The sequence below is a fragment of the Anopheles marshallii genome, chromosome 2 (assembly GCF_943734725.1).
Source record: "Anopheles marshallii chromosome 2, idAnoMarsDA_429_01, whole genome shotgun sequence".
Lineage (NCBI taxonomy): Eukaryota > Metazoa > Arthropoda > Insecta > Diptera > Culicidae > Anopheles > Anopheles marshallii.
The window spans coordinates 5,430,145-5,442,770 of NC_071326.1; the positions used below are offsets into that span (position 1 = coordinate 5,430,145).

Here is a 12,626-nt window from a genome sequence, read left to right on the forward strand (position 1 = left end):
GCGCGCGATGTTCGCAACGCAATGGCGAAGAGAAGCCACGCGCGCAGCTCGCAATATGAGAAAACCAGCACGGTGCTTTCGGTTTCAGTCGAGCTTCAGCCTCAGCCCCGTACGGACGGCTGTAGACGCGGTTGTGCAGTGAATTTTCTCTGAGTTTTCCACTATCGCAGTGCAGGTGTACAAAGATTTACAGTGCTTGGGGAAGAAATAGTATTCGAGAAATAAAAGGTTTGTGTGCAAAGCGTTCGAAATATATGTAATAGTAATGTGCTTAAAATTAACTGTGGCTATTAATGGCTTTTAAATTCCATTCATATCAATTTGCCCTGAATTTGCCACCTGAAAGTGCGTTGAAATAGAACAAATTAAAATAATAGGACAGTCCGGTGAGTCCCCCCTTGATGGTGGCACATTTTTGGCACACATTTTCGAGACCCGATCGCGTTGAGTAACAAAACCGTAATGGCTGGACGGAGAAAGGCGACCAGTGTTGTGGTGCACCCCGGCAGTGTTACGATGAATGGCAAACATGCAAATCACACGGGTGATCGTTCGCATCGCGCGGTGATGATGGTGCTGCGTGAAGCAACCGTAAGGATGAGTAGACTTCGACGCGTGTGAGGTGTTCAATGCGTGAGAATTATTGGGTATCATTCAGCAAAATTACACTTGCCCACTTGGAAACCCGGTATGGTCCAACCGAAGCAATCACGATTTTAGCAGCTGTAAAGATCGTCTCGTCTCGTCTACTACCGATTCGCATAATCATCCGAATTTCGTGTAAGGAAAACAAAGGCACCCATCCATCCGTTACATGTGTATTACGATCGGACAGACGAAGTCGAAAGCGCGTCTTGTTCAAACAACCCCACCTGAATCTTATCGAAATCGCGGATGTTTTTCAGGGTTGTCTCTTGTCCCAAGAGGTGTTGTGGTTGGTGTTTGGTGTGTACACACCCACACACACACACACGGACACCCTCGAACTCGAGGAGGATGCTGTGAGCCATGCGTTAGCTCATGCCGAAGTCTTAGCAGAGACGCAATCGTTGTGGTATGGCGAAACTGACTGACATTGATTCGCGGTGTACCAATTCCGTGCCCGAACGAGCACTGCCGAAGATATAGCTTTACCATACGAAATAAGTTTTGTCTACACTTCCGTTCACAGCCTGGTGCAGTAGCAGATCGGGGGCCGCCTGCAACAGCCGTCCAGAACGTGACTTCCTTCTCCGGCGAAGGAAGAATCGGAACGTTCTGCCAAACAACACAAATACCCCCGAGAGAAGCTCAACGAGACGTGTTGTTAGACGAACCATGTACGCCTTCCGTGTGCTGATTCTGTCCCTCGTGTCGATCGGCGTACATTCCAGCTATGCCCTGCCACCGTCCACGTTCGGTGAAGCCTTGGCCAGTGCCGGTCAATTATCGAACAAACTGAAGGTAAGCAAGCATTGGCCGGGAATTCTACGGGAGTGTGCGCGAGTGTGTGCGGTTGGTGAGGTTCGTCACCTGCCGGCGCGTTGCTGTCTCTCACGGGCGTCACTTGCTGACGCGTTGCTGTCTTTCGGTTTCGACCAACCGTAAAGCTACAGGATCATATCGTGCTGGGTTGGTGAAACGGTTTTTGCAGCTTCCATGCGTTCAAGCGCAAAGGAAAAAAGCAAAATAATCCTTAATTATTACTCTTTTGTCTCTGCCTGGGCTTTCTCTTGGGTGTCATCGTAAATTAGGTCAAAATGCAGGTGTCCCTCTTTATCGCTGAAAGCCAAATATTGGAATATTATGTCTTTTCCATTAGAAAAAACATTTTAACGTACTGCCACTGAATGTCATGATGTTGAGTTTTGCGTTAGGTCAAACGAATCGAAATGGAACTTAAAATTGCCATTCAATTTTTCCATTGCAATAATTAAAGCAAGTGTAAATCTCCTGCCTAATTTAATCGACGCGAGCAACCTTTTTTCTGCAATATTTATAAACCGCCATTTAAAATCGTACGGCAGTGGTGTAACATAGTGATTACATTTATCAACTCGTCGATCGTGTCTAAATTTAACTGCAAACGCGGCAATTAAATCGTCTCGTACAAACGGTAACTACTGCTTTCTGGTTGCTTGCAGCTGCAACATTCGGAGTTCACGGGGTCGGTTCAATACAGGCGCAAACAAAAAGAAAAACAATAGCCAAGCGCCAAAGGTGCGAAGGCTTTCACCGCTCGACCCCCGGACCGAGGCATAGATCAGGCTTAGTGTTTGTTCACTGTGCTTTCGAGCTGAGAGCGCTCTCCAATTAGCAGATTGACGGTAAAAAGTGGGGAAAAATTGGACAATCCAATACGCAGTGTCAGGCAATGATCGCGAGTGTGACACGTTTGTAAATGTGGCATATTAATCTATGCTTTATTAGTGTTCATGGCCATGTCTGGTAGGGCTTCTAATTAATCTTCCACTGCGTTAATAGGCGTCCTTGTCCTTAAGAGCTATTAAAATAACATAATCCTTTACCATGCTGCAACCACAAGAGAATAATCCACAAAGCAAATTAATCGCTACGTCATGCTAGTCACTGTGCGAAAGACACATTTGATGGTTAACCAGCGATCAAATGACTGCACCGAAGGGATCAAACTGGAACTTGTTTCCATTCCCTCCCATTGATGAGGTCTTTCGTACACACTTTGACTCGCGGGCGCAAACGTACACACATTGAGTCACTAAACATGGAACGCGCATTAGCGGCGATCGCATCACCGTGGGTCCAATGGAAATGAAGCAAAAAAAAAGGCCCAAGAGAAAGGAAGGAAACCATCATTACCCGGCCTGATCCTCCATTCGCCAGTCGTGCCGGAGATTGTGGCTGTGTGAGCATTAAAAATTGACACAAAAAATGACAAACGAAAATGACACTCCCGGTGCTCACCGAGCGTGGAACGTGACCTCACGGCAAGTACCGGCCGCACTATTCATCTTCTCCACTTTGCCACGGATGCGGAAAGAAAGGAAGGTCTTGGCCGCTGGGGCAAAGGAAACAAACAAACTGGAAGGGAACTTTCGGCGGGTTGCGGGTGGGCAGTAATGCGCTGCATGATGATGGAAAGCAATGGTGAAATTGTGCGCCACGGTCACCAATCGAGCGCGATAGGGGAGGGGAAGAGAAAGAGAGAAAGAAGTGAAGCAAGAAGCCCGGCGACAAGTGTGACCTTCGCCAATGGCAAGGTTGTGACCGTTTAAGACCGCCGGTGGAGGTGGTAACGCGTGTTGCTTTGCCTGCTAATTAATGCTTGCCCAGTCAACTGCCGCGAAACGAAACAGGTGCATCGCGCAGTGCCGTGCCGCATCGAAGGCTGTTTGGCCATTACGCTATGATGCACCCGAGCGTTGCAGATTAACGGCACGAGAGTAGCGAAATTGAGCGGTCGGGGGGTTTTTGTTTTCAATTCGCCTAGAAATTGTACTTCAAGCAGAGGGCAGAACTCAAACCTTGGGGAGTAGGATGTCTTGCTTAAGTTTGTTTTCCATTTGGTGTACCCTTTAGCTACGAGCTACGGCCTAGGTTTACCGGAGGTTAGGATAAGGATGTGTAATAAGTGAGATCTTTGAGTGTAGAATTTAGCTTTTCTTATCATAACATCTCAGACATTAGAAGGCTTATTATCATAAAATCATTAGATCACAACTAGTGTTGAGCCTTTAGAGAAGAATCATTCATATGAATCTTGAGTGAGGAGTCATGCAAATGAAGAATCAACTCTCATAAGATTAATTAACCTTCCAAGTAGTAGCGAATCATGACCTGAAGCTGAGTAAAGGTCTCAAATCTTGGGTGATGCATGAATCTCCGTAGATTCATGTATCTTGAGCTTGAGGGAGGTCCCGGTGTTGTGTTGGTAACGGTGCCGGTCTCCACACGACAGAACCGGTCCAAAATCCCATTACGACCCCAGTCCTGAGAAATGACAGGCATAACTCCTAGTAGGTCGTTACGCCACGAAATAATAGCTTGTGTCCATTACCAATTACATTTCACAGTAATAGGAGGTACTTTGCACTGATGCTCCATAAGTGAGACATTAGCCCCATGAACAGGAAATTGATGGAACCAGACAAAGTATTACGGGAACCCCTGCTATTCCTTTATCGCAATTGGTACCAATTGCACAATTTGTCTAAACCGCATCTAACCACCCAATTCCACCCCCACCACGTGTTAACCTTCACAAAACGGTTACAGGAAACGGCAGCATGGAAAACATTCACCGGCATCGCACGTGACTCGGACTCGATCAACTCACTCGTCCGGATCATACCGCGCACGACCATGGGCTTCGTGCGCGATGTGGTCAGCTCGTTCAAGCGCGAGTCCCGTGCCATCATACTCACCAAAAACGGTGCACTGGAGGGCCGGCTGCAGCAGGTGAAGGGTGGCGGTTCCGGGTCGTTTTACGCCTTCAAAGGCATCCGGTACGGGCAGCCACCGGTCGGGGAGCGTCGGTTCCGAGCCCCGCTACCGGAGGAACCGTGGAAAGGGGTCCGCAGTGCGACACGTGAGGGTTCCGTCTGTCCGCATCGCAACATGATACTGGACAACTACAAGGGCAACGAGGACTGTCTGTTCCTCAACGTGTACTCGCCGGAGCTGCCGATCGGCGAGGACAATCCGCAGCTGCCGGTGATGGTGTGGATCCATGGCGGTGCTTTCTCGTTCGGGTCCGGCAATGCGTTCCTGTACGGGCCGGACTATCTCGTGCCGAACGGAGTGGTGCTGGTGACGTTCAACTATCGGCTCGGACCGCTCGGATTCTTGAGCGTGGGTCGGGACGCACCGGGCAACGCGGGCATCAAGGATCAGGTGTTGGCACTGCGCTGGGTCCAGGAAAACATCGCCGCGTTCGGCGGTAATCCCGAAGATGTGACCATCTTCGGACAGTCGGCCGGATCGGTGTCGGTGCAGCTGCTCACACTGTCCCTCCTGTCGAAGGGACTGTTCCACAAAGCGATCGCCCACAGCGGTTCGGTGCTGAACCCTTGGGCTATCGCCCGTGACACCAAAGATCGTGCATTCAAGCTCGCCCAACTGCTGGGCATTCGGACGAACGATACCGACGAGCTGCTGGAGCAGCTGCGTCGGACCGCCCCGCAGAAGATTGTCGACGCGGCCCTCAAAACGCTCACCGCGGAAGATGTGCGCAAAAACATCGGGTTGCCGTTCGTGCCATCGCTGGAGGATTGGACCGGTGAGGATGCCTCGGACGAAGTGCCGCTGATCGTGGAGGAACCGCTGGAACTGCTGAAGAGCGGCCGGTACCATCATGTGCCGGTGATCACCGGTTTCAATTCGCACGAAGCGATGCTGTTTATGCGACGTAAGCTGGCGTGATTGGGGGTTGTCCGCCACCGATGTATGTCACGCCGTTTAATGAGTGTCTTCTCGGATTGCAGGGTTACGCAAGGATCCAAATTTGCTCCAAACGCTCGACGCCGACTTTGAGCGACTGATACCGTTGAATTTGCAGCTGGATCGGGAGTCGCACGAGGGCAAGGAATTCGCGGCACGGATGAAGCGATTCTACATGGGGGAAAGGCGCGTCTCGAACGAAACCATCCAGGAGATGATGAACGTAAGTGGAGTGTGGCGTAGCGTCCAAACGGATAGTGAATCCTTATCGTTCTATCTTCCTGCCCGCAGCTCATGTCGGATGTAATGTTCCTGCACGGTATCACCGACTACGCCCGCTTGCACGCGTCCCACAATGGGCTAAACTCAACCTGGGTGTATCGGTTCGCGTACGACGGTGCGCTCGGGATCTACAAGCGGATACTGGGCATTGACTGGCCCGGTGCGTGTCACGGGGACGAGCTCGGATATCTGTTCCACTTCGGCGTGCTCAATCTGCGCTTGGACAACACCTCACCCGAGCTGCAGGTGATGCACAAGATGACCCGCATGTGGTCCAACTTTGCCAAGTACGGGTAAGTACTGGATTGCCGGTGAAAACACACACACACACCACAACCACCGAGCGGGACATTGCGTTTTCGTACGCCACGTCTCTTATCGTTTGTGTCGGGGCAGTGTGGAAAGGACGCATTTCGACAAACCTGTACCGTCGTGCGCTCATCGTTGCCATCTTTCGCAGTCTTATCTTGTTGTGTTATTTTTATTTCTGTTTTTTTGGTGGCCAAACTGCTTTTATTGCAGTGTGGTAAAACGGTTTCGCTGGAATTTGATTATGCAACACCGTCGACTGCTTTCAGCTCTTGACTTTACGGTGCGTCCGAAAACACCCCGCCGCTAGCTCACGGTAGCAAACCGTTAGGACACTGGCGCATACTAATGAACGGACGAGCTCTGGGAGCTCTGGATCTTGACGGTGGCCCAACACATCTTCGAAGCAGGGTCAAGGCTGGTAGGCTGTCGAAGCGAAACGAAAAAAAGCTACTGTTATGCTCAAGGTTGTGTTGGCTCCTTTCGGCGTGTATTGATAAGCGCACGAGCATCAGTCGTTTGCCAGACTAATTAAACGAAACGGAATCTGGACATTCGATTCCGTTATAAAATTTAATTGGCTTGTGACTTTTAAAATTACTTTAGATTTCTTCTCTGTTACTATTGCACGGTACCATCCATTTTCTGCTTATTGCAATAAATCGCTAACGATATGCAGATGCAAGATGGAGAAGGGAGACGCAGACGCGTAGCCAGTTTAATGAACCATGCCACAGGTAACCTCAATCGTTGACCCTCTTCTGTCCCAACTGGCTATTATTTTCTGCTCTTCGCAGCGCCGTAAAACACCGCACACTGGAGTACAGAGCCCTTGTTAATGCTCGTAAACTGTGCCGGCCCTTTCGCGCAATCCAAGCCCTTTTTGCTCGTCTTTACCCGCCCCGGTGTTGCCGGTACCGGGTGACCCCATTTTTTGGGGACAGCCGAAAAACTCAAACTTGTACCGGGTGTTGCTCGGGTACACTATTCCGATGCGTCTCCATTCCCACGATTACCGTTTTAAAAAGATCACCTTCTTCGTTTTACCGAATCGCCGTACCTTCTGGGTTGCAGTCACTCTGCTACTCCAGTGGAAGGGTGGCCACATTTTGGACAATTTATTCCATAATTTTAATGTTTTCGTTTTTTTTGCTTATGAACTGGGTCACTTAATGAGTAGGTGGAGGATGAGCCTTTACGATAAAGTACCTTGCATTAACATTGCATTGCATTAACCTACCAAAATTAGCACGTTCGAGTGAAGACTTTATTGTATATATTTTTATCAATGGGATGCACTAGTTATCACTTCAGACAGAAACTAGCAAGAAACACAAACCGTCGGATGTGTAGTGGGGGTATTTATTGAGCCAATCCATTCGCTCCCTTACGTTGATATTATGTAATACATTTTTTTGAAGACTTTATCGCTTTTGCCACCTTTAAATCTGAGATTTACACGGCAATTTGGTCACTGCACGGAGCACAGATGAAGTGATAGTTTCACGATGTTTATATTTCCTGCACGTTGTGCTTTAAATGTGGCGGCCCCGGTGGTGTGTTTGGTAGCGGAGCCGGTCTTCACACAGGCACCGGACCGTTGCCAAATCCCATCCGGACCAATCAGGCAAGCCAAGGGGAAATAAAGTTAAAGAATGTCATAAATGGTAGGGCCCCAAGACATCGCGGGGTTTATGTTGCCGGTAAAAGAAGAAGAAGAAGAAGAAGAGTTCTTTAAATGTATTGAATAATTTCCTGAAGAAATTAAACGAAGTAGTAAACGTTGAATATTTGAATTTCTGACTCAGAAAATGGTGATTGTAGAATTTTTTTCAAAAATTTAACTAGAACTGTATGATAATGATGATTTGTATGATTTAAAAAAATAATTGTTTTATTTGTAATTTTTTTAAGATTTAAAAATTTCTAATCTCCACCAACTTCGAAACACATGATTTCGAGACAGAAGCGTTTGAAGTCGTAAGTTCTCCCACGGAACCTTGCGTGACTGCTTCACTTTCCACACCCTGAAACTTTGGAACGGAGTGCCTCACAAACTTCGGGTAAAGTTTACTAACAGTTGGGCACTTCGAAGAGTTTTCCTTTTGACATGTTCAACACCGCGTCATCCGCAATTCGGGTGAGTGTGCTATGCTTCTAGTCACGTTACGCCAAGGGCCAAGGATAGTTCTTTCGGGGGTTTTTTTTTGACACGACAATGAGCGTGGTTAGCAAAAACAAACTTTTTTTTTAAAAACCTTGCAGTCTGCTACGGCTTTTGTTTATTCACTGCATGCGATAAAGTGACACTTTCTTGATGTTTCCGTTTCCCACATGCTGAGCTTTAAATTTGTATTTGCTCATGAAACGGAATGGTTGTTTAGAATTAACATTTTTTTATTCCATTTTGCTTGCCTAAATGCTTAAAGTTCGCAGATATATGAAAGATTTCGAACTCTTCTTCATTCTCAAAACTTAAACTTGAATGTCCCAATCTTAAATAACCATAATCACTTCAAATCAATTCATATAATAAGCACAACATAGATTGAAATAGCTCGCTCATTACCCATAATTCTAATCTTAATTTGCTGCTGCAAACGTTAAAGCTTCTTTTCAAATCCCACTCCACGTGCTTGTACCGCGTGCCTGCCTTAGCTCGTAAGCACTGCACTGTGCAATGCAACACCGGCTCGGGCACGCGATCAATAAGCTAACAACAATTTGAAAGCTTGACAGCGAGCTGCCTTTCATTGCGCGCGTGCCACGCATGGTGCATTCTGCTTGGCACCTACAGAGCATCAATGCCCCAAACACCAAACACGCTTTAAAAAGTGCGTGCGCGTTAAGAAGTTATGCAAAAAAAAGACCCCCCTCGCGCACAACAATAACCATGAGAAAAAAAAAACATTTACGGTTCGCCAGTGTGAGGCTGTTGAAGATAACTGCCACCTGACCGTTGATGTAGTGTTTGGTGGAGTTTGGCCCAAAATTGGGGAACACTGGCAGGGAAGTACGGCAGCAAACGCTCGACCAGCTTGCATGCACTCCTTACACTCCAGTAAGGCAACGGTGCCAAACCCGTGGCCCGTGCCAGCAAATGGGCTGGTTTGTTTGGTTTTGTTTCGCATTTCCTTATGTAACGCTTTTACAACCGCACGCGCATCGGCACCGATCGGACAGTGGTGTGGGGTTCGCGAAAAATATGCGTCGGCACGGTGGAAAAACTCGATTCCCTCCGCTCGACACGAACCGGCTTTCCTTCGCCGTTTGCAGCACAACAGTCGCCCTCGAACCGTGCCCACCTATGGGTCTCCCAAGGCACAGCGTCTGCGCACGATCGTCAAACCCAAGCAGGGCTACCCGGCCACAATTGTAACCTCGGCGGGGCTCTGTTTTTTGAACGATCCAAAGACAACACTGATGATAAGGTTGCTCCGAAAAGGTTGTTTCTCCACTCTTCCAACCCATCCAAACGAGTTGACCCTTCCGGCGTTCGCCCATCGCGGCATCGAGCCTTTGCAAGTGATCTTGAACTGCGCTGCAGCGAAAAAGGGTGCAGCAATCGGTTGAAACACTGGCAACATTTTCGGAGGGCGTTATTTCCACACCTGGCGTACGATGGGAACATTTTTGCACATTGCACCCACCGCACTTAGCACGTGCTTCGCGGCTAATATTGTATTGCGGTAGACAGTTTAGCACGGCAACTAAAGCAATCGCTAATAGAGCAATGCCGGCTAATTTCCCATTCGCTGCACGCTGCCCAGGGAGATGGTTGCCGGTAGGCAATAATGTCAAAAAATCAACTACGGCAATAAGCAATCCGAAAATCAATCAGCACACGGTAGCGCGGTGGTGGAAGTTTGCAGGAAAAAAAAGATGACTGATGTGGCCATATATGCAGCAGGGAGTAGCGCACGATGACCGCGGTCGATGGCACGTCAAATGGACCAAGGCGTCACGAGGCTCCCCAACAAGGGCTTGATTGATGACCGTTACGAATCCGCAGGTGTCCATTAGGCCCTGTGGCGCATAAGGCGGTTTGGATGATTTGCTAGCGTTAATTAGGAAGGTGTGCCCATTCTTGTGCGCTAGGCATTTGCAATGATGCAGAGTTTTATGAATCCTCTGCAATTGGCGACGATAGAAACGTGCGCCTTTAACGGCGCGCCGGTGTCCTTAGAACACATTGTAACGGGTGACATTATGCCAAGTGCCAAGATAACCAATCGAACCTTAACATTTCACATTCGTACATGCAGAAGTTAATCATTGCTGCCATTCCATTTACAGAAATCCCACCCCGTTTGGAGAGGATGAGCTGGTGCTAGGCATCAACTGGCCGTCGGTGATACCGAACACGATGACCGAGCTACCCTATCTGGACATTACCGGGACGCTCGAGGGTAAAACGAACCCCGAGGCAGTGCGGCTACAGTTCTGGGACGAAGCGTTCAGCAAGTACAATGGCAATCTGTTGTAATACAACGTAATAGTACAACAAGACGGAGTCGATCGTCGGGATCAGCGAGTCTGCTGTGTGGGTGTAGAAGCATTGCTCACTTGCTGTTAGGTGCTCCAACTCTGCAAGCAATCTGCTTTCTGAGGTATAGCTTTAGCGAATTTTTTTAAGCCATAGAAACAGAAATGTTTGGTATTAGGATTGTTTCATTCCTAGCGCATGAGACAACTAGTAGACCACCGGTCCAGTTTCGTGTTTAATGTTGAGCTGACACATTGTGGGGGGGTTTTAGAAGTACATTTTCTAACGATTTTGATACGCTAGACTAGTAAGTGTTTCAATTTGGTCTTACCGTACACGGATGTAGTTGATGTTATGTTTGTTTTTCCTTCTGCGAAATAAGTAGGTTTAAATAGGGTTACAAAATAGACAAATTTTGGACATTTCTATCGTGGACTGAATGCTTAAATATGAATCTACCGACAAATAAACCAGTATGAAAACTCGAACCGATTGTGTTATTATAGTGCTTAAGGTGGCATATTTCCTGATGATTTACTCGAAACGATAATTTCTGCTGATGATCACTGTTGAAACATGGTTGCATGTTGTTTGGTCTAGAATCGTTAAATTGTTAAACGAGCAGATAGACATGAAATTGAAAATCATTGTTTAGTACGTACTTTTCGTCCATCACTTTGCCAAAAAGTAAATAATAAATATATACGATATTCAAATATCAAGATCGTCTCCTCTAGTACCGAACGCACGTGTGTGCACTGTTTTGAATATGTGGTTGCATGGTTAGCGCAGCATTTTCACAGGGGTATAAAAGCCGAAGTGGCGATAGATTCATCCGAAGTTTGACAATCAGATGATCGGCTTCGGAACTGTCAACGTACAGGCATGTGGATGTGTTAGTAAGCACCACCTTGTTCTTTATACAATCTGCTTCAAAATAAGCAAATAATTGCACAAAGCCCAATAACTAAACGAATGTGATCACAAACGTTTAAATTCTGCTAATACATCGTTTTGCCGAGAGCAGAATATGGCAGATGAGCGTAATTTCCGTTCAACCTACTATGAAAAGGTAGGCTGCCGTGGAGTGGAAGAACGGAAATCGCTAGAAATTCTGCTGAAAGAGAAACCTCTCAATCTGACCAAGCTGACACAGTTCTGTATTCGGTTCACCGTACCCAAAATACATCGTACCGTACTTTGGAATTCGCTGCTTGGTAAATATTAGAACGCTCAACATGAACCAAGAATTCTTCAAGAACGTATTTTGTTAAACCCTATCCACTGTCGTTAGGAGTCACACCGGTATATGATAAATCCCGGGACTACGTGATGGAACAAAGAGTAGCCGTGTATAACGATCTACTGAAGGCACTGAAAACCATGCGAATAATCGATGAGAATACTCCAACCTCTAGGGTGCTGTATGCAATGTGGCTGCTAGAGAAAAAACAATTGTATCTGGGCCGGGACATTACTGTAAGTTGGTCGTAAAAGTTGCAACATTTACCCATCAGCAAATATTCATCCAGCCCGTTCAATCCTCAGCAAGAAAGCCATTTCTGTAACATCACAAAAGTACTGTTAGAAATTTTCGATAATGACATCGAAACGTACTGGATGGCCAAAAGTCTGTACGATTACTCCGAGGAGGTGTCGCTGGAAATGGGCAAACTTTCCGATCTGACCTACACAATACTGGAGAAGGAAGATAATGGATTGTACATCCATTTAAAGTCCTGTGATATGTTAACCGCACTGCCACTGTCCGACTGGTACCGATCATTCTTTGCCGGTGTGCTGTCAGAACCGGCATTGATTCGCATATGGGATAAGATCTGTGGCGGAGCGATTAAAATCGTAGTTTTTGTAATGATCGAGATACTTCGCATGTTGCGTCGACGCGTGCTCCGTTGTGTGGATCGAAAGAGTCTCTTCGAATGCATCGACAGTGTAAGTTACGCTCGGGCTTAGTGGAGTTAACCAGCGTCAGAAGATAAAACAAAACTAATTGAATGATGTTTGTTCTCTCAGATAAAAAACGAACAGGAAACGGCCGACATGATCGTTAACGGGGCGATCGAGCTGTGGCAGCAGAACAAGGGCCATGAATATATCCCGCAGTCAAAGGTGAAAACACTCAGTTAGTCAG

General features: G+C 47.3%; 2 protein-coding genes across 2 annotated transcripts; both read left to right on the forward strand.

Annotated features, from left to right (window-relative positions):
* Positions 1 to 1,317: 1,317 nt before the first annotated feature.
* LOC128710223 (juvenile hormone esterase) lies at positions 1,318 to 10,474 on the forward strand. The gene is made up of 5 exons (XM_053805269.1): positions 1,318 to 1,443; positions 4,234 to 5,365; positions 5,442 to 5,620; positions 5,689 to 5,972; positions 10,285 to 10,474. Exons 1-5 carry the CDS (start codon positions 1,318 to 1,320, stop codon positions 10,472 to 10,474), a joined length of 1,911 nt encoding a protein of 636 aa, XP_053661244.1.
* Positions 10,475 to 11,504: 1,030 nt separating this feature from the next.
* Positions 11,505 to 12,622, forward strand: LOC128707503 (TBC1 domain family member 7). The gene is made up of 4 exons (XM_053802457.1): positions 11,505 to 11,691; positions 11,769 to 11,953; positions 12,023 to 12,427; positions 12,509 to 12,622. The coding sequence occupies exons 1-4, from the start codon at positions 11,505 to 11,507 to the stop codon at positions 12,620 to 12,622; spliced, it is 891 nt and encodes a 296-aa protein (XP_053658432.1).
* Positions 12,623 to 12,626: the final 4 nt, after the last annotated feature.